Raw genomic sequence first — 21829 nt, forward strand, 5'->3', positions numbered from 1 at the left:
CACCCTGAACAAACAAGTTATAGATAGTGGCTTAATATGTAAAAAATCTAATAAGCAGGTTCTAAGTAAATTTCCCTTTGGAGGAAGAAATCCAGGGTTGAGACCATTTCAAAGTGTTCTGATTGATTACACTGAAATGCCTCCAATTGGTTATACTTATTAGTAATAATAGACCACTGTACCCACTGGGTAGAGGCAATCCCCTTCTCACGTGCAACTGCCAGCAATGTAGTTAAAGTATTAAGTGATAACATCGCACCTAGATTTGGACTAATAGAAAATATTGATTCAGATAATGGAACCCATTTCACTGTGCATGTCATTAAGAAGTGAGTCCATGCACTAGATACACATTGGGAATACCATACCCCTTGGCATCCATCTTCCTCAGGAAGACTAGAGTGGATGAATCAGACTCTAGAAAACCACTTAAGTTAGCTTTAGAAACTCGATTGCCAGGGACTAAATGTCTTTCTATTGCTTTGTTAAGAATCCGGACTGCCCCTCGGAGAGATATTGGCCTATCACCTTATGAAATGCTCTATGGAATTCCCTACTTACACTCCACTGCTGACATCCCTACGTTTGAAACGAAGGATCAGTTCCTCAAAAATTATATACTTGTTCTATCCTCTACCTTCTCTTCCCTTAAGACTGAAGGTCTCCTAGCACAGGCGTCGCCCCTGGAGTTTCCAGAACATCAGCATCAGCCTAGAGACCACGTTCTCATCCAAGGGTAGAAAGAAAGGAAGCTCGAACCAGCCTGGGAAGGACCCTACCTAGTGCTCCTAACTACTGAGACTGCAGTCCGGACAGCAGAAAGAGGAAGGACTCATCACACCCCAGTCAAGAAGGCACCACCACCTCCAGAGTCATGAACCGTCACTCCAGGGCTGACCCCCACCAATTAACTCTAAAAAGAAGCTTAATAATCACTTGTATATTCTCTCTTTTTTTTTTTTCAACAGAAAGTCATCTTGTCATCAAAGTAACTCAGGCTAGTCATTTTTTAATCGTTCTGTTCGATGCCTCTTCAGTCATCCATGTGGAGATGAGCAGGCTCAAACGAAGCTGTCCCATGTTCATAAGTGTCTATGTCCATATCACAAAACATCAAGCAAGTATAAGTATGTAGATTGAAAAGTCCCTGTGGTGACTGGGCAGATGTTTGGTGGACTACTAAGTACAAAGTGTGGACAGCCAAGCCCCCTGCTTCAAATAAGTTATGAGGACTGAAACAAAAAACTCCAATTAGTCCGTGGTCCCACCCCACCAAATTGTAAGCCATTACATTGTAACCCCTTGTGGCTGATTATAAATAATCCCCAGACCACGACCAACAGCCCTCTATATTCGAACAGTACGGGTTAGGAGCAGATGTTGCAGGACAGATCCATTTCTTAGAGAAATGGATGTGAGAATGAAATATGACACTACTCCTCATTCGTTTTTCTTCTACAAAATAATTTTCTCTCAATTTTTTATGTATTTATTTTTCACAAAGTAAAGCGTCTTATGGACATGTATTCATCAGATTTAAAAAATGAGAGTGCAAAACCAGGAACAGATTAGTAAATTCATGAAGCTAGAAAGGAGCTAATCAAAGTTCTTATGAAACCTTCTGGGGTTGATTTAGAAAAATTGGTAAATTCATGAAGCTAAAAAGGAGCTAATCAAAGTTCTTATGAAACCTTCTGGGGTTGATTTAGAATAGCCAAAATTTGGCCGGGCGCGGTGGCTCACACCTGTAATCCCCGCACTTTGAGAGGCCAAGGCAGGCAGATCGCAAGCTCAGCAGATTGAGACCATCCTGGCCAACATGGTGAAACCCCGTCTCTAATAAAAATATAATAATCAGCTGAGTGTGGTGGTGTGCACCTGTAGTCCTAGCTACTCGGGAGGCTGAGGCAGGAGAATCACTTGAACCCGGGAGGCAGAGGTTGTAGTGAGCCGAGATTGTGCAACGGCACTCCAGCCTGGGTGACAGAGAGAGACTCTACCTTTAAAAAAACAATTAGCCAAAATTCCCTGTAACCAATCCCCTCAAGAGGTGGAATCTATTCCCTTACTCCTTGGCCCTTTTCTGGCCTTGAGACTCGCTTTGATCAATAGAAGGTGACAGAAGTGACAGTGTTCACATTCCGAGAGTAGGCCTCCGACAATGCTGCTACCTATGAACAAGTCCAAGTTAGCCTCATGGAAAACGAAAAACATGTGAAGAGGGGTCCCTGCCTTCCTTGACATCCCGGTCCACCCCACTGAAGCCCACAGAGGTGAGAAAACCCAGCTGACACCACGTGGTTCTGAGACTGGCTTATCAGCTGCTTCCTGCCCAAACTGCAAGCCCACAAAATCAACAGCAAATAAATGGTTGCTGTTATAACCAGTTGGTTTGTTACACGAAAACAGCTAATCGATATATCTTCTTAATCTCAATTATCTAAAAAAGATCTCCCTCCTCACCGATTCATAGTTAAGTGGTTCTCGAAAGAATATTATTATGAATAATACACATTTTTTTCTGTGCATCATGTAAAAATGGTCAGAATCAAAATGGAGTCACTAATGTTAAAAAACAAACAACAAATACAGCTCAGAAGGCCATGAAAGGAGGGTTGTAATGGTTGTACAACTGAAAACCAAAATTACCACAAAAGACGGCAAAAACCGCAACCTTGAACAAAGGCCATTGCAACTGAACACAAAACATACTCTGCAAGGACCTCTGAACAACTGCCTGTCCACCCTCAGACTAACACGTTCATGACTGATCTTTGTAGCCAAGGCTAATTATTTCAAAGCAATTAGCTAATCCTCATTTTTTCCTTGAAACATTTTGTCTTCCTTTATTTCCCCAAATATATACATAGTTTACTGCCGCATGCATATTCCCATTGCAGTGCTCTACTCCCAGAGAAATATTTTTTAGAGACCTGTCTCTGTTATTTAGCTTGACGGTTACTAAGGATTTACTATTTCAACAATACTAGCCCTGCATGTCATCCAGTATACTCTGGGAAAATAAGGAGCCCCATGTGCAGATCCTGGAGACTTTGTGGCCACCAGATGATGAGGCATGCATGTATTTCTGTATCTATTTCTGGGACAGAGTCTCTCTCTGTCGCCCAGGTTGGAGTGCAGTGGCACGATCTTGGCTCACTGCAGTCTCTCCCTCCCAAATTCAAGTGATTCTCAGGCCGCCCAAGCAGATGGGACCACAGCTATGTGCCAGCATGCCTGGCTAACTTTTGGATTTTAGCAGAGACAGGGTTTCACCTTGTTGGCCAGGCTGGTTTCAAACCCTGGAGCTCAAGTGATCCACCTTCCTCGGCCTCCCAAGGTGCTGGGATTACAGGCATGAGCCACCATGCCCAGCCCATGCATGTATTATGAATGTCGAAGTAGATAATTTAACAAACATCAATGAAGTGTAAGATCTTTCACTCATAGGTGCAATATATCATGCCAATGGCCCTCTATGAGCTGTCATAAGCCACAGCCTAGAGGTTCAAGCCTATTTCAATTTTCAACCAAACCCAACTCATAAACAAGAATGCATAAAAGATAGAAAAACCCACTACCTGCAGGCTGAGGCTGATGCTGTGACGTGGCCCTGGCCTGTCATGGTGTGTTACAGCATTGCCCAGGCCTGTATCATGTTCCCTAGATTGCTGACTACCAACTAGTTACACCTGACTCTAATCAGCCCAGGATTTGACCATCTCTGCATTGAACCTGGAATTGCAACTTTTAAAATGGAAACACTGCTTCTTACCTCTCCTCCCTAGACTCCAGTTCACAGAGGAAACCCTCACAGGGAAAGAAAGCCGCTGTTTTTTCTTCCTTCTTTGCTTTGCTTTGTCTCTTTCTTTTCTCTGTCTCTCTCTCTTCTCTCTCTTTTTCTGAGACAGGGTCTCACTCTCTCGCCCAGGCTGGAGTGCAGTGGCACCATCGGCTCACTGCAACCTCCACTTCCCAGGTTCAAGCAATTCTCCTGTTTCAGCGTCCCAAGTAGCTGGGATAACAGACATGTGCCACCCTGCCTGGCTAATTTTTGTAGTTTTAGTAGAGAGGGTTTCACTGTGTTGGCCAGGTTTCTTTCCCTCCCTCCCCCAACTCTTCTTTCCTTCCTTTCTCTCTCCCTGCCTACTTTCCAACTTTGGGGTGTGTTGAATTTGTTGAGTCATGGTGAACAAGCAGAAACTCCAATGATACTGTTACCGAACAGAGAACTTTGCACAAAGTTGACGTGATTAATAATTCATTCACACAGTCCTCATTCTCACAATAGCCTGGAATGGATTTTCTGTTTGGTTACGGCTGGAAAGCTACTGTGGCCAGGCTCCAACTCCTCCCACTGTAGATAGCACCAGCCTTCATAAGCAGCACGTAGCCGGGCCTGTAGCTCATGCCTGTAATCCCAGCACTTTGGAAGGCCGAGGTGGGCGGATCACCTGAGGTCAGGGGTTTAAGACCAGCCTGTCTACTAACAGTAAAAAAATTACCTGGAAGTCGCAGTGGGCGCCTGTAATCCCAGGTACTGGGGAGGCTGACGCAGGAGAATTGCTTGAACCGAGGAGACAGATTGCAGTGAGCCGAGATTGCACCACTGAACTCTACCCTTGGCGACACAGCAAGACTGTCTCAAAAACAACAACAAAAAGCAGGACGTGAGACTTCTACCTGCTCACTCAGAATCATTTCTGCACCAACCATGGCCACCTTTGTGGAGCTCAGTACCAAAGCCAAGATGCCCATTGTGGGCCTGGGCACTTGGAAGGTAAATATGCAAATCTTTGCACAGCCTTCTTCTCTGGAGGGGCATTTGGGTGTTTTCTCTTTCTGCATTCAGCCAGGAAAGCCTGGAGTTCGGGCAGGGGTTTGGAGAGGTGAGATTCAGTCTTGGAGCTGGGACTCCGGTTGCTTTCTTTTCTCAGAGCTGATTCAGGCTGCAAAGCTCCAAGGCTGGCTTTCCCAGCAGTGCTGAGAGCTTCTCTAGCAAGTATCAAATTTCAAGCAGCTGTTGGATCCAAAATTGTTTTCCAGGGCAGTTTCTCTCTCTGGCTCTAGGACACAATTGGGCTCAACATTTCCCGAGAATCTTGGCTGTGGGTTTGTTGTGGGCTGGGTGGTTGCGGAGAGGATGCAGAGCCCCAAGTCCTTGGCATCCCTTTGCAGATCAGGGTGTGGGACTTGGGCTAGCAAAATCCATATGACCTGGGAGCTTGTTAGAAATGCAGAACTGGCCGGGTGTGGTGGCTCATGCCTGTAATCCCAGCACTTTGGGAGACCCAGACAGGAGGATTGCTTAAGCCCAGGAGTTGGAGACCAGTCTGGGCAGCATGGTAAGACCCCATTTCTATAAAAAATTAATAAATTAGCTGGGCATGGCAGGACGCACCTGTAGTCCCAGTCACTTGGGAGGCTGAGGTGGAGATTGAGTGTTGAGCCTGAGAGGTCAAGGCTGCAGTGAGCAGTGATGGTGCCACTGCACTCCAGTTTCGGCAACAGAGTGAGATCCAAGAAAGAAAGAGAAAAAGAGAGAGAAAAAACGCAGAGTCTCAGGCTCCACCCCAGGCTACCTAATGGGCATCTGTACTTTAACAAGATCCCCAGGTGGTTCCTGTACACACTGAAATCTGCAACGTGCTGGGGCTGCCGAGAGCCTGGGCTGGGAGTCCTGAGCTCCACCTGGCTGTGTTAATGTCAGCTGGCAATAAGGCGTAAGGCACATCCAGGACTCAGTGAGGCAGGTTCCCGAGCCTCTCTTAGGCTAAGTTTGAAGTTGTTCCATCACCACCTCACTCTGCCTTCTTTGCCATTTCCATCCATGATGGCACTACCCTAACTAGCGACCAGAAGCAGCCTTTGGAATTCCTCTTCTCTCCTATCCCTCATGGCTAATGCCTGTGCTGAGTCTTCTGCCTCTGGCTCTTTCCTTCTGTGCACACTGATCTTTCCCCTCTCTTGTGCCGAGCTGGAGGGTAGGACACTCTATTGCCACACTGGGTCATTCTCAGGATACATTCTAGGTGTATCTGGATGAACAGATCACTTCCAGCTTGATTCATGCACAGCGTCTGTTGCTAAAATAGCAAGATTTGCCCAAAATCAGAGCTTCAATCCTATATAAATGGAACAGATAATCACTTCCAGAACTCCAGGGAATCTGCTCACCCTGGGTAAGTTCACCAGACAGTTTCAGAATTTTGGAATTGAACGTAAGAATTATGAAGGGAGCCTCTTCAACACGTGGAGATGATAGACTAAAGGATTATGAACTTAGCGGTGGAGGTGAAGGATGGTGTAGCATAGCGGTTGGGGGCACTGGGGTGCTTCTAGATGCCTGGCAGCAGCCGGTTTCTTGTCCAGGTGGTAGGACAGCTGTGCATCTATGCTCTATGTTCTTTTCAATGTTTGTTATCTCATGGTAGAAGAGGTTTAAAAGACTATTTTGTGAGAGACCAAGTTTTAAGTGCTTTTTGCCCCCATCATTGGCTTGGTTAGGTTAGAACAAATATGTGATAATTCTATTTCCTTTCTTTTCTTTCCTTCCCTTCTTTCTCTCCCTCTCTCTTGTTCTCCCTCCCTCCCTCTTTCTTCTTATAGGAATGGAAAACAAACTCTATTCCTATAAGGTTTTCTATTTCTCCTTTTTTTCTGAAAGGATCCTTGTATAATGAATGGCCTCTACTGAGCCTTACTGTGTGTCAGGTGATGTGCTTAACTTAACATTCATTGCAGCATGTCATCATCACAAAGGCCTCATGAGGCTGGTGTTATTTTATTTTTTTTCCATTTTGCAGACAAGGTTCAGAGAGATGGAATCAACTACTTAGACCCACACACCCAGTAAGTGTTGGAATCCGGATTGATGCTGTAATGACCATTATCCAGATCCTTATCACCATTTGGGGATAGTGTCTGAAAATTCCTCTGGGTATTTAGAGTCAAGCTTTCATCTGCGTCTTTAGGAAGTTGCAGTGGAGCCATCTGCACTCCCTGACACACCTGAAGACATTTCAGGACTAACTTGGATGAAAGGGAACTGACTTTAACTAGGACAGGACATAAGGAGACAATCATAAAATTAATTCACTTTCCTCCGTTTGAAAACGTTTCTGAAGTGTGTATCCTCCCGGATATTGCCTGGCAAAGGAGACTCCAGTGAGGCCTTGGTTTGGAGAAACTGGGCCATATGGGGCAGCCTGTTGAAGGTGGTCTGGGGACAAGACAATATGTTAGTTGCTGAGTGTGGTGTAATTCCAGCTACTGGGGAGGTGGAAGGATTGTTTGAACCTGGGAGTGTGAGGGCCGCCTGGGCAACACGACAAGGCCCCATTGCTTTAAAAAAAAAAAAAAAATACATGTGTGATGGGCTTTTCTTTTGCCTTTCAGTCTCCTCTTGGCAGAGTGAAAGAAGCGGTGAAGGTGGCCATTGATGCAGGGTATCGCCACATTGACTGTGCCTATGTCTATCGGAATGAACATGAGGTGGGGGAAGCCATCCAAGAGAAGATCCAAGAGCAGGCTGTGAAGCGGGAGGACCTGTTCATCGTCAGCAAGGTGCACATGGCGCATTGGGTGGAGGGCCTTCACTTCAAGGCAGGCAGAAGTATCTGGTCAGGTCGGCAGCGAGAACTCTGTCAGCCTTTTCTACATGTAGCCCTTTTCATCCCTGCCTTGATAAGATCCGTAGATACAATTCTATCCATACTCCAAGCCACTATTGATGTTTGAACATGTCGTTGCTGTGCCACCTGCCTGCGGGTTGGTTTTCCTACAGTGGGCTTGTCTCCATGGAGCCCTGCACTGCCCTGGGCCTCCCTGTTCCCCATCAGAGGGATCCACCATCTGCCCAGAGGCAGTCAGAGGCCAAGGGTGCAGGCAGGGCTTGATGTGTGGTCTCCCTGTCAGCACTGTGGACATGCGACTATGTCCCTGAGGCTGTCAGCCAGAGGGCATTTTGGAAATAGTGGGAGCATTTTTCTATTGTCACATATGATTTTCTTCATTAAGTCTATTGAAAGGTGAGGTACACAATGTTATAAAAAAGAAGACGGTGTTGGGTGTGAGGGGGTTGAGAATCACTGGATTTACATTATACACAACTTGCTGAGAAAACACTAGTTCTAGGTACTTGGATATTGCATACATTTGGTGGGACAAATAGACCCCACTGTGTAGCAGCCAAGTGTGGATAAAGCCCTTATAAAGTTATCATTTGGGGCCTGACAGGCTTGATAAGGGACCTGTCAGATACGTCAGATAAAGGACCATCTTTTCCCGAAGGCCTAGGAATGCTAGACATTTAAAAGCTATACACAAATCCTGCTCTCAGAGAGCCCACAGCTGAGGAAGAGACTGAGACTGAGATTTCAAATCTGTGGCCACATTTACTTAAATGGTCTGAGAGACATATAGAGTACTAGGAGAATTGAAAAAGTAAATTGGTTTTAACACTTAAGACATGTCATTGACGTGCTGAGCCCTGGTGATTTTCCACACTGTGTCGTGGATCTTAATCAGCTTTGTTATAAATGGTCTGTGCCAGGTTAGATCAGGGTGCAAATCAAAAGGCAGGGACAATGGGTATAACGTGGCCCTTCCTTCTCCAAATATTAACAGCTCATTGCTACCCTCTTGCAGTTGTGGCCCACTTTCTTTGAGAGACCCCTTGTGAGGAAAGCCTTTGAGAAGACCCTCAAGGACCTGAAGCTGAGCTATCTGGACCTCTATCTTATTCACTGGCCACAGGGATTCAAGGTTTGAGCGACTCCCTTTCTCAGCCTCTAGTTTCTGAGCAGCTGCCAAAAATAGTGTGTGGACTGGAGCAGGAGACCTTGCACTTCATAATTGGGAGTGTCAGGTGGTCAGGAAGAGACCTTGGAGCAGAAAGATGCTGGCGTGGAAGGGAGGCTGAGGCCGTGTGTGCTGCTGAGGTGGCCACATGCCTGTGTTTTCTTGCATTTATGTCTGAGAGAAGCCATGATTTCTGGCAGCCCAGACAAGTTGCAACTGCCCTATCACCTTTGTTTTGATTTTGCACCCCAGAGTTGTCCCCCCAGAAAATCCCTTGGGTTGCACTTGCATAACTATATTACAGGGCCTAATTATCTTATTAAGCAAAGCACTCCCCGGGAGTGGCATCTTGGAGAAAAGCCCAAGAGCAGTGATGCTGGAAGGAAGCCAGTAGTCATCGCAGCTCCCATTGCCTGGGGCTCTGCTCTAGCTGCTCCTGAGGGGTAGGAGAGACAAATTACCAGCTCTCTCCCCTCCTGACCAGCGGGAGTGATGATGGCCTGCCATCCCTTATTCCACGTCTGTTCTAGAGGCTGCAAGGATAGAAGCTGGCCAATATCTTCCCCAGAAAACCACACCCTGGAAATCTAATCCTTATCCAGTGATACTGAAATGAAAGTTTGCCCTTGGGTGTACACAGGATCTAGGTGTATGAGGTGAATGTCCATGGTGATAACGGTGGCTTCTGGAATGTACTAACAGCAGATCTGAACGTTAATCCAGTGGTTTCTAAAATATAAGGATTAATATGCTACAGTAGATATAGAGATTTTATTTAAACTCACATACTTGTAGCATGTACTGCAGAGTCTGAAAAACTGATATGCCCATGTGGTACTTAGCAAGAGTCAGGACCCTGAAACCTTGTTTAACAGAACCAAGTGTCCTGATGCAGATTCCAGTAAACTTTTCATTCTGTATTTACAGTCTGGGGATGACATTTTCCCCAAAGATGATAAAGATAATGTCATCGCTGGAAAAGCAACGTTCTTGGAAGCCTGGGAGGTAGGTTCCAGCTTCCTGTATGTGTGCTGGGAGAGAAATCTTCAGTTATCCATGAGACTTCCCGTTCATATGAAAGAGGCCATGTGCCTGATGCTTTCTAATTTCATCATTGTGATTCTCTAGCTCTTCTAATATCTTCCTCATCACCTTTGGCTTTTGGGTGCATCTGGTACTATTTATATTTCAAGGCTAATACTGAGTCTTCAAATAAGACTGAAAATCCAATGTACCCCACTTTGGGGAATACACATGCTGTTCTCAAACCAGGGCGAGCCATTTGGAGCAGGAGGTTTGGGTCTGGGTTTGCTCATAACAGCTGAGTAACCTAGGGTCAGGTTTGTAACTCTTGTAGGGCTCAGTTTTCTCTTCTTAAAAAGAAGTCTTATAACACATACTACTGCTATGTATTTTTGAGGGTGTGATAAAGATTCAGATGGTTTACATGCCAGGAACATTCGTCATAGCGACCATGTAATCATCTAAACCTATAAGGCAGGATTAACATCCCCATTTATAAATAATGACATTTGAAGCCTAGTTTGATTGGTGACTTGTACAAGTCATGTCACAATGTGTGTGGCAGAGCTGGGATTGGACCCAGACTCATCTGAATCACAAGTCCAACCACCAAAGCCATCAGCGTGGTGCTTGGCAGGCAGTGAACACACATCCAGAAATCAGGGAGCCTGAGTGCCCTGCTTCCCAGATCAAATCATGACCTGTTTCACATCATTCACATTCAAAGTGAATTAAGGGATCAGTGTTTTCTCTGATGATTTTTTATTATACTCTTATATTCCCTTGCAAATGCTAGTAGAGAATGAAGTGGAGGAATAAGTTATAAATGAACACTGGCAAATTACCCCAAGAGTTAATGATGTTATCTTGGCAGCTGTCTGTGTAGGGATGCATGTAGTTGCGAGTTTGTATTGTGTTTTACAAGGGAAAATATATTGAGCCTCACCTTTCTGAAATGCTTAGAATTGACATGATTCAATTAAACGTAGCTTTTTCTGTGTATTGTTTGTTCAAAAACGTTAATCCACAAGCACAGCGTTCTTTTTTTAAGACAGAGTCTCACTTTGTCGCCCAGGCTGCGGTGCAGTGGCATCATCTTGGCTCACTGCAACATCCCTCTATCGAGTTAAAGTCATTCTCCTGCCTTAGCCTCCTGAGTAGCTGGGACTACACGTGCGTACCACCATACTCAGCTAACTTTTGTATTTTTAGTAGAGACAGGGTTTCATCATGTTAGCCAGACTGGTCTCGAACTCCTGATCTCAGGGGATCCACCCATCTCGGCTTCCCAAAGCGCTCAGATTACAGACGTGAGCCACCGCACCTGGCCATTTGCAATACATTTTATCAGTTTGCCTTAGCTCCTATGATGATATTAATATGGCTCGTGTGTCAGTGTAGCCTGCGTCTCACAATGCTATATTTTGTGAATGAATACAAGGATAACTGCTAAATACAACATTTGAAAGGTATGAAAAGGTATCAGTGATCAAGCTCACAGGCTCTGATTTGAAACGAGCAGGCTTGAATATGAAAGCGCTGGATGTTTCTGTAGACCCACAGCCAGTTCAGTAGAAACCTCATTGACCACCCTGAAGCAGAGGGGAGGAAAAGTATAAAGAAGTCAAGTTCGAAGACAGGCAAACTAACCTCACCTATGGTGTACGATAGCATTTATATTATCTAATTGCCCCGTCAGAAGTTTTGGGAACCTTATGTTTTTATAGCATCTAAACTCTACTGCCCAATTTGAATAACTTCATCCACACTAGTGGTTCTCAACGTGGCTGTTCATTAGAATCACCTGAGGAGTTGAAAAATCCCAATGTCTAGGCGACAACTCAGAAAAAATCTGTAAGAAACTCTGGGGGGTGAAATCCAGCCACCGATATTAGTTTTTTTTTTTTTTTTAATTCAGAGAGAGTCTTGTTCTGTTGCCCAGGCTGCAGTACAATGGCAAGATCATAGCTTAGTGCAGCCTCGGACTCCTGCGCTCAAGCAATCTTCTCAAGTACCTGGGATCAGACGCACATGCCACCACATCCAGCTAGTTAAAAAAAATTTTTCTGGTAGAGACAGAGTCTTGCTATGTTGCCCAGGATGGTCTCGAACACCTGGACTCAATAAATCCTCCTGTCTCAGCCTCTGATAATGTGTATCAGAAAGATATATATTATTAGTATGTATTATAAGACTTTTTTAAGAAGAGAATACTAAGGCCTATAAGAGTTAAAAACTTACCCTAGGTTGCTGAAACCCAGGCCCATGATTTTTCCCTCTTTTCTCTCTCTCTCTCTCTCTTTTTTTTTTTTTTTTTTTTTTGAAGCGTACTTTAAACTCTACCTGAAGGTCTGCCCTGACAGCTGCAGGCTGTGTGAATCTCTTCCTTCTCTTTCCTTTCTGACTCTGTCTATGCCACAGTCATGGTTGATCGCTCCATAGAAGGGAACCCTAGCACTTTAATTGGACTATAAGAATCCCAGAAGAAGGAAGCATATTGTATACTTTTACATCCTGACAACTTCTGGAACATGTAATAGATGGCTAATAAATACATGTTGCATTGGAGGCTGCTGCTAACATATATGATATCTTTGGGCAAGTTTGGAAAATGCCCAATATAGGCTAAAAGTTATACAAAGATTCCCTACCTTGGGGGTCCCTGTAGTTTCTGTACCAGGAAGCATGGCTGGATATGCAGACAGTGGGTCAGGTTTCAGCCCCACACAACTCCTTGCCCAGGTGCCCCTGCCAGGGCATAATCTATACGCATGACCTTCCTGCAAACCCAAGCACAGTTGATGTGGGAGAAAGTGACTCAGGACCCACAAGTGAGGCTTCTCCACATACTGGCAGTCTCTTCCTAACACAGCTTGCCGGGTTTGGGTGTACAATGCACACATAACAGTAACTACCTGCTGTCATTTGGATTCATTAAAAATAAAATCATCTCACAAGCTTGCAAATGTTCATTTTTTATTTTTTGCATTATAAAACCTCATATTTCCCCTGTATAGAGCAGTATAATTTTGAATGTGTTTCTTTATGTGTAAGGTGAGAGTGGCAAGAATATAAAATCTTTACCTGTTACTCCTAGTTTTTCTTGGGGTGGGGAGGGGCAGTAGGGCTGGAACCAATCACTGATGGGCATCCAGGCCCTGGACTGAAACTCCCTGTGAGTGCCTCGGCTAACCCTGTTGTGGTGGATCCTTTAGCAATTTCTACCCCAGGGAGGACTAAGGCAAGCCAGGGTCCCTGTAGTCCCTCTGGGGATACCCAAAAGGTTTCCCTTTCTATGACAGGTCATGGAGGAGCTGGTGGATGAGGGGCTGGTGAAAGCCCTTGGCATCTCCAATTTCAACCACTTCCAGATCGAGAGGCTCTTGAAAAAACCTGGACTGAAATATAAACCAGTGACTAACCAGGTAAATTCTGTTTAGTATAAGGGTAAATAAAGGTCTTGCCCTATTATTTCTTAAACATTGGGAGGAACATTCAGTGCTATGCCCTGAGTCTCATCTCAGGGGTCATTGATCAGGACACTTTTGGGAGGTGTGAGGCTGATCTCATGGGTGTGTTAGCAGGAATCTCAGTGGGTAGGTGTTTGGCCTTTGCTTGGTGGTCTTTTTGTCTGTATGTGTAGAACTCCCTATGAACAACTCAAAAAGCCAGCGAGCTTTCCCCGTGATGCGGATTGTTTGCTGTTGCAGGTTGAGTGTCACCCGTACCTCACGCAGGAGAAACTGATCCAGTACTGCCACTCCAAGGGCATCACCGTTACGGCCTACAGCCCCCTAGGCTCTCCGGATAGACCTTGGTGAGGCTTCCAAGCAGTGGATCCTTCCCTTGATAATCTTAAAAACATTATTTTATGTTTGTAAATATTGGTATGAGACCATAAGTCACTGGAAAGAAAAACGTGTGTAAGGTAATGCGTTTGCTACAACCAAATGGGATGACTGTGGGAACAAATGGGAATTAAAAAGCAACAACAACAGCAACAACAAAAATATGGGCGACGTGTTTGACCCTCTGGGAATATTTCCTGTTCCACCACCCAAGGATGAACCAGGCTTTGCAAAATGCTAAGACTTCACAGCCCAGGGGAAGGACCCAAGCTTCCAGGTCCTCCTGCCTGTCTCCCAGATGGAGAGGCTCTGATGATCAGTCTTGAGACCCTCATTGGAGTGGTGTCCATCTCTACATGGTAGCCATGGTGATTGTTCACATCAGCATCTTTCTGCCTCTAGGGCCAAGCCAGAGGACCCTTCCCTGCTGGAGGAGTCCAAGATTAAGGAGATTGCTGCAAAGCACAAAAAAACTGCAGCCCAGGTACCATATTTTTATTTTTCTTGTTATCCAGCAACTATTTCTTCCAGTCTCGTGTTTCATTTCTAGTGTTGTCCTCAACTAACTCCTTAAAGGGGAAGAACACAGGAGTTGAAGCCATCTATAGTGTTTCCTTTGCAGTCTGTTGGAACCTTCAGGAAACACAAGAGCTGTCACTGAAACAAAGATAGCTTATGCCTCACAACTTCCTGTTAAGCCCGACAGCCAAGTCGCAAAGCAAGGCTTTGGAGTCTAGGGATATGGGTACAGATGCCACCTCTACCTCTGATCAGCCTTATGACCCAAACCGCTTTCTTTTTTCGTAAAAAATGAAGATCACAGAGTTGTCCCTAAGGTGAAGGGAGAGAATGAAGCGAGGGGCTGGCACAAGTCTAATAGCTGCGAAGGGCTCAGTCAGTATCAGCGATTGTACCTGAAGCCACAGTGAGCTGCAGAGATGTTTTATTCTTCCTTTCCATAAAAGGAGGGGTCCTTGTAGCCGAGTGGAAACATGATGTCCCCTTTCCGCACAGGTTCTGATCCGTTTCCATATCCAGAGGAATGTGATTGTGATCCCCAAGTCTGTGACACCGGCACGTATAGTTGAGAACATTCAGGTAAGATCCTGGCTGGTCGGCCCTGGTATTCCTCAAGAGAGTGGGGCAGAGACAGACCCTGTCACTAGGCTTCTCACCTCATCCCTGCACTGTCTTTGGTCCTCTCCATTCCCACCACCCTATCATTTTCCAGCCCAGGGATCTAGGCTCAGTATACCTGAGATGAATGACCCACGGGCTTAGGACATGCTGGGGACAGTGCCTGGTGAAGCCCTGTCAGGTCTGAGCACAGCTGTGCTACACACCACTGAGAAGACCCTCAGTTGCCCCTGAGCAGCTAAGCCCTGGGCCACCACATGAGCAGACAGTCCTGGCCTCCCTGCTCACCTTCTGGCAGCAGAGGAGGTGTGAACTGTCCTTGGAGAACTGTCTTCTAGAAGGGCGCATCATGGAGCACAGGGCCTGTGCACACCTGGGGCTTAGTGCCTGTGAACCTGGTCTCCCTCCCCGGGAACACTGAGCACTACAAATACTGAGGTCTTTGTGTAGGACCTAATTTAGAGAAAAATTTGTATCCCGTGGACATAATGGAAAAACACCACTGACCTGTTTGTGCTGCTAGAACTCCCTGCTAGAATGGCTGACAGTCTTCAGTCACAGCAGTAATGGCCTTACTGATGATGTACTGGAAATCCTATCTTTCCAGGTCTTTGACTTTAAATTGAGTGATGAGGAGATGGCAACCATCCTCAGCTTCAACAGAAACTGGAGGGCCTGCAACATGTTGCAGTAAGTGACATGGAATTAACTAGGAGCATTGCCAGGAGTTTTTCTAAAGTGGTAGAGGGTTAGTTGGAAGAATTAGAAGGCTGCTGGGACTACTTGTGTCTTCAAATACAATTTTGGGGCAGTTTGAAAGTTAAAATTGGGGTGCCTGGGAATCACTGTGATGGACACATCTCTAATTGCTGCTCATTGTCTGAACTTCTGGATGTAGAGCTAGAATTGTAACACAAGGTGTGTTGTCAATAGGCAGGAGGCGAGCATTCATTTATTCATGCATTCAATAAATATCTAGTGGTCCTCTATGTGCCAGGCATCTTCTAGATGCTTGGGTTATCATACTATGCAAAGCTGCTGCCTCCACGTACTTAGGGAGGGAGGGAAGAAGACAGAACAGAAATAAATCAACTCAAAATATATGTGACAGACAGTAACAAATGCTAGACAGAAAAATAAAGTAGGGCAAAGTTTATAGGAAGTGGCGGGTGGTAGTGGGACGGATCCTTTATACGGGGTGGGTCAAAGGAGGCTTTGCTGTGAGGGATATGCCATATGGATATTTGGGGAAGAGCATTGTTGGCAGTGATAACAGCAGGTGCAAAGGCCCTGAGGTAGGTTTGTGTTTAGAGCATTCAAGCAAGAAGGCCCGGGAGGCTGGATTAAATAATCTCCAAATTCCTCTCAAAGGTGGTGGTGGTAACTCTACTTTAAATGTCAGATAAGTGATTGAAAGAAAGTTTTCACTCTGGCTAGGTAGGAATCCTAAATCATCTCTTTACAATCAATACTTTCTGATTAATGTATCTAATTAAATATATCAAAGAGAGTTGACTTGCATTTATTACTGCGAGGTCTGCAATTCAATGACAATTTGAATTTCTTCCAATGTTTCTATAGCCAAAATGATTTTTCAGCTTTTAAAAATGGTTTCAGTATCTCAAGCGTAGCTTTCATGTCATGATATTTCATATCTATCCTGCCCACCCTTAGTATCACAGCAGCCTTTCCTCATCTTATAATGGCTTATTTTTATCAGTGCTTAACAAAGTAGCAGCTGCTTAGTGTAAAAAGGCAGGGTGAACATGAAATGGGACTTTCCCCCAAACTAAACCGCTGACCTTCCAATGATCATCATTTCCGGTGGAGGCAATTGTTGGTGGGCTCAGGAGAAGTCCACCAGGCCTCAGATCCAACTCTAATCCTGGTTTCTTAGCTGTGTGACATTGGGTAAATTTCCTAGTTTTACCTAGTTGGCTTCTTTACCTATAAAGTAGGATGATAATACTCATCTCAGCTAACATCCATTGAACCTTAGCTTAGAATATGCCAGGGTCCTGAGCCCTTTGCCAGTGCTATTACTTCATTTAATACTCATAACAATCCCCAAGCTGTCAATTGTGCTGGTGTTTCCTACCTCATGATGTTGTGACAGTGGACTGGGACAAGACTTGCTAGTTGCCTCACCTGACACCAGGCTTACCATGAGTTGTCATTCCGAGTTGTTTCCCATGCCCTGGTCACTATCTGTCCTCCTTCCTATCAAAGCCCTCATATCGAATTGAGGGAAGGTCAAGGTGTGAGCACCCTTCTTGTGTTCTTGCAGGGAGGTGGCTGAGAGAGCACAGATACCATAGAGTCCACCAGAGAAGAATACCTTCTCAACCAGAGCTGTTGCTTTCATGGAATACAGTTTCTCTGTTTGTTTGTTTCTGCAGATGCTCTCGATTGGAGGACTATCCCTTTGATGCAGAATATTGAGGTTGAATCTCCTGGTGACATTACACAGGGGATTCTCTTTCTTCACTGAAGTGTGACTATCTCCATCAAGTCCTATTTTAGCCAAGCTTATCTGAGATCACAGTGAACTTCATCCTGTTGTAGACCAGAATCAAGGTGCTGTTTTAGACATGTATTTCTGTATATTCAACTAGGATCAGAAATTCACAGAAAAACGTGGCTTGAATAAGCAAATGACAATTTTTTCCACTTATCTGAACAAATGTTTGTTAAGCACAAGAACTCTGCCAACACTGAGGATGTAAAGATCAATAATAAAAAAATAATGATGGTAACCAAGATGGATTGAGAGTGGACTATGCGCCCACACAATGTGAAGTGTTTTCCTGTGGGTGAAGTCACTGAATCCTCAAAATAACCCCTCTGAGGTAAGTATTCTTAACATCTTAGGAGACAGAGAGGAGGAACATGTCAAGGCCACCCCGGTAGTAAGTGACTGAACCAAGTTTCAAAGGCAGGCAGGCTCTGGGAGAGCTCACAGCGATCGATGGTCATCCTCTTCCTCCTGAGTCTTTTCCTGCCACCTTTCCTCCTTGCCTGTCTCCACTCATTCCCTGTCTTGCTCTCCCACCTTGTTTTCAATACACCATCATGCCAAAGAGTCAATGGCACAGCCTGCAAACTCCACAATGATGCTACTGTTCACTGAGGGAGATGTAACATTTCCTTGGGAAATAGGGTGGAAAAACAGTAAAGATGCTTACTATTGCCATTAACCAAGAAAATTTCTGTTTGTCCTATAAAAATTGCTGCTTATGAAATATTCCAACTATATAGAAATGTACAGAAAATAAAGTAATGAGCCTCTGATTGCCCACATTATAATGTTAACAAGTGTTAGCCGGGTGTAGTGGTGTGCACCTTAGTCCCAGCTACTAGAGAGACTGAGGTGGGAGGGTCATTTGAACCCGGGAGGTGGAGGTTGCAGTGAGCCAGACTTGCACCACTGCAGTCCAGCCTGGGTGACAGAGAGACACTCTGTCTCAAAACAAAAAATGAAAAATAAAGGCTAACATTTTACCATATTGTCTCCAAACCTTTAAAAAAAATTAAAGAAATTAGGGGTTACCAATATAGTCGAGGACCACTTTGTTCCCGTCCCAATCCCGATTCCCATGACTCCTTCTCCAGAGGCAAATGCCTATCCTAAATTGGTGAGTCCCCTCACCCTCTGATTGGGGTTGAGGGGTACACCTACATTCCCAGGCTTCCTTGCTATGTTATAACTTCCCCTGGGTTTGCTCAGTGAGAGGTACTGTTAGGAGCTTGAAGGGCTGGAGAAGGGAAGAGCCAGGCATTTCTCCCTCTCTCCCTGTCTCTTGACCTTGAGTGGCATCTCCAGTAGAAGGCACATTCCTCCGTGGGCCCAGCATTTTCCAGGCAGCCTCCACCTTGCTTCTATCTCCTACCAGACAAAGCTTCTGGGTTGTGGGAGCAGCACCATTTCTTTGTCCTTCTTCCTGCTGCTGCTAAACTGAGTTGCCTCATCTCCTTTCCATAGCCCAGCTATTCCATCACGTGTAACTGATCACCTATTATAACCAATTATTTGAATCAAACTTCCAATATTTAAAAATCTTAGCACAGTTTCTTTACTCCTGGCTAGACCTTTCCCTGGTATATTTCTCATGGACATTTTTGTAATTTTAGTATATATGTTCACATCCATACACAATGTCATAGACGGGGTGCTTTTAAAATGTATATAAAATGTATACAATTGATACACAGGAAGCAGTTTCAACCCAGAGCCCAGTGATATCTCCTTAGTGAGCATTTGGTGAAAATTTTCTTCTTCATGTGACTGTGATTATGACTTGCTTGATAAAAAGCTTAGGTTATGGGAGAAAATGATTGAGTTTCTTTTACAGGGCTTTTGTTTGTTTGTTTGTTTCACTTGAATTTAACCAAACAGAGGTAAATTCGAAAAGCTAATGTGGAGGAATGCTGTGTTTTAACAAGCAACTTCTTAGTGATTCTGTTATTTGTCTTTGTAGAGAACAAGTCTTGCTCTGTTGCCCAGGCTAGAGTGGAGTGCCGTGGCATGATTATAGCTCACTGCAATCTTCAATTCCTGGGCTCAAATGATTCTCCTGCCTCAGCACCATGAGTAGCTCGGAGTACAGGCACAGGCCACGCCCTCCTGCTAATGACTTTTTGTAGAGACATCATCTTGTGATGTTGCTATGTTGCCCAGGCTAGTCTTGAACTCCTGGCTCAAGTGATCCTCCCACCTCTGCCTTCCAAAGTAATGGGATCACAGGCATGTGCCACCTCACCAGCCAGTTATCTGATTATATTTTCAGTATTTATATCTCGAGTAATGCGAACCTTGCAGGTCTCATAATCCTGAATGTCACAACTGTAATAAATACAAGGCATCCATCCTAAAATTTGTTCACTATTTGGTCCCAGTTGGTCAGAAATAAAGCCACCATCCTCAACAACTAAACCAAAGCCACCATTATGGGGAGAGAATCTAAGGTATACACTACAGATGTATGTTAAATAACTCTTATGATAATGTAGGGAACTTGCCTTATGAAGAGAAAGGAAAGGGAGTAACCACAGAGAGGAAGATGGTAAGTAAGTTCAGTGTGGAAAAGGAAGGGAGCTTGTCGTGGGAAGTAGGGAGGCAAGGAGTGAGGCTCTTATGTTTCAAGTATTGTCTCCACTCATTGTCTAAGAGAGGGCTAGAAAGATGTGTAGCAACTACCATGGAGATTGTGGAATCACTGTGACTGTCCTGCCGGGCCCAGGTAGTGCAGAGGGCTAGACTTCCGCTGTTGTATTGAAGTGAGATCTGGCAAATGCTGACCAGATGATGCCAAAGTATAACTGGGACCTAAAGGGATTTGGATCTCCCAGTCAGACCCCTTAAAGCCTGACTGTCCAGGGCTGCTCCAGTCATTTCAACAACCTTGCAACAACGCTGCATTTAAGTGATTAAAAATTTGGACCCAGCTGGGACTGGTGGTTCACACCTGTAATCCCAGCACTTTGGGAGGCTGAGGCAGGAGGATCGCTTGAGGCCAGGAATTTGAGACTAGCCTGGGCAACTTAGTGAGACTGTTGCTATGTGAAATATTATTTTTAAAAATGTGGAACCTATTTATTGTATTGTGAGATTTAACGGTACATTATAGTTAAGAATGTACAGATGAAAGAGGCTTCTACAGAAAATAGTTTTCAGTAAAATTTGAAAGAACCCTGAAGAGTGAAGATTGTTGGAAGTAAGTTTTTGTTTTGTTTTGTTTTTTGCTTTACTGAAACTGCATGACTAAAGCAATGTAAACTCTGAAGAGACAATTATGCAAAAATATGCCAGCGGCGGTGGATCACGCCTGTAATCCCAGCACTTTGGGACGTTAAGGAGGGTGGATCCTTTGAGGTCTGGAGTTTGAGACCAACCTGGCCATCATGGCAAAACCTGGTCTCTAATAAAACTACAAAACTGATCTAGCAATGGTGGCACACCCCTGTAATCCCACTCAGGAGGCTGAGGCACGTGAAATGCTTGAACCTAGGAGGCGAAGGTTGCAGTGAGCCGAGATTGCGCCACTGTACTCCTGCCTGGGTGACAGAGTGAAACTCCATCTCAAAACAAAAACAAACAAACAAACAAAGAAACAAAAAATAGGAAATAAACAGACTTGGACAAACCATCTGGCAATTTTCTTATAATCAATAGCGCTTATTCATGTCAGTAAGAGAAATCTAAGATGCCATAAACAAAGTTGGTACATAAAAATTGACCATTAAATGACATGAAAAATTGTACAGACTAGTCATAAAAATGCAAATTAAAATAAGCCTTTTTCACTATCAAACCAACAGAACTTAGAAATGACAGGAAAATCTCTCTAGAAAGATATGAATATTAACAGTTTTTTCTATGTTGTTTGGCAGCAAGTTTATATTTGTTATACTTTTACATACTTTTCAAAAGTTCCACAATAAGAAATGAACTTTTATATTCTAGAGAGGCATTAAGGATTTAAAAAGTAACAGATTTAGCTCAATTAGTTATTTTATACATCCACTGGGAAAACCAAATGAAAAAGACACTTTTATTTCAAATTATTCTCATTTAACAAGTCTTTCGATTTTTGAAAATACGTATTCTGAATGTACAATGAAATGGAATTTGATTACATTTAATTTTAAATTCTATCTAATTCATTTGTTTTTCCTCATTTGTTGTCAGCGTTTTCCCAGAAACGTCATGAAAGTTTTGCACCCTTAAAATCTTAGAATGTTGCCTTCCAGCACTTTTGTTGGTTCAAAAATGTCAACCCCTAGATAAGTTAGGGAGAGTTGGTGGGACCAAGAGGACCTTGACCGTTACTAAAAAATTACACAGGAGAGGTACTTGTGCCTCAGGGTTTTGCCCTTGCTATTCTCACTGCCCGAGATGCTCTGCCCTCAGGTATTAGAATAATTCTCTGACTTGTATTTTTAATTTCCTTGCTGATTTATTGTCTTCTCAGAGACGCCTTTCTTCATCATCCTATTTAAAATTAACCCATCTCCTCTGA

The 21829-nt window shown here is 44.3% G+C and overlaps 1 protein-coding gene across 1 annotated transcript; it reads left to right on the forward strand.

Moving 5' to 3' along the window:
• Positions 1–4289: 4289 nt before the first annotated feature.
• LOC119621584 (aldo-keto reductase family 1 member B10-like) lies at positions 4290–17570 on the forward strand. Its single transcript, XM_073009352.1, has 10 exons — positions 4290–4780; positions 7399–7566; positions 8650–8766; positions 9730–9807; positions 13128–13250; positions 13536–13642; positions 14076–14157; positions 14688–14771; positions 15418–15500; positions 17210–17570. The coding sequence occupies exons 1-10, from the start codon at positions 4715–4717 to the stop codon at positions 17250–17252; spliced, it is 951 nt and encodes a 316-aa protein (XP_072865453.1). The 5' UTR covers positions 4290–4714; the 3' UTR covers positions 17253–17570.
• Positions 17571–21829: the final 4259 nt, after the last annotated feature.

This window comes from Chlorocebus sabaeus, chromosome 21, assembly GCF_047675955.1.
Source record: "Chlorocebus sabaeus isolate Y175 chromosome 21, mChlSab1.0.hap1, whole genome shotgun sequence".
NCBI lineage: Eukaryota > Metazoa > Chordata > Mammalia > Primates > Cercopithecidae > Chlorocebus > Chlorocebus sabaeus.

Excerpts from the sequence above, each read along its gene's own strand:
- LOC119621584 (XM_073009352.1), top strand. The coding sequence starts at position 4,715 with ATGGCCACCTTTGTGGAGCTCAGTACCAAAGCCAAGATGCCCATTGTG. Across the intron at positions 4,781-7,398 it reads TGGGCCTGGGCACTTGGAAG|TCTCCTCTTGGCAGAGTGAA; the intron begins GTAAATATGCAA and ends TTTGCCTTTCAG. Across the intron at positions 14,772-15,417 it reads GTATAGTTGAGAACATTCAG|GTCTTTGACTTTAAATTGAG; the intron begins GTAAGATCCTGG and ends CTATCTTTCCAG.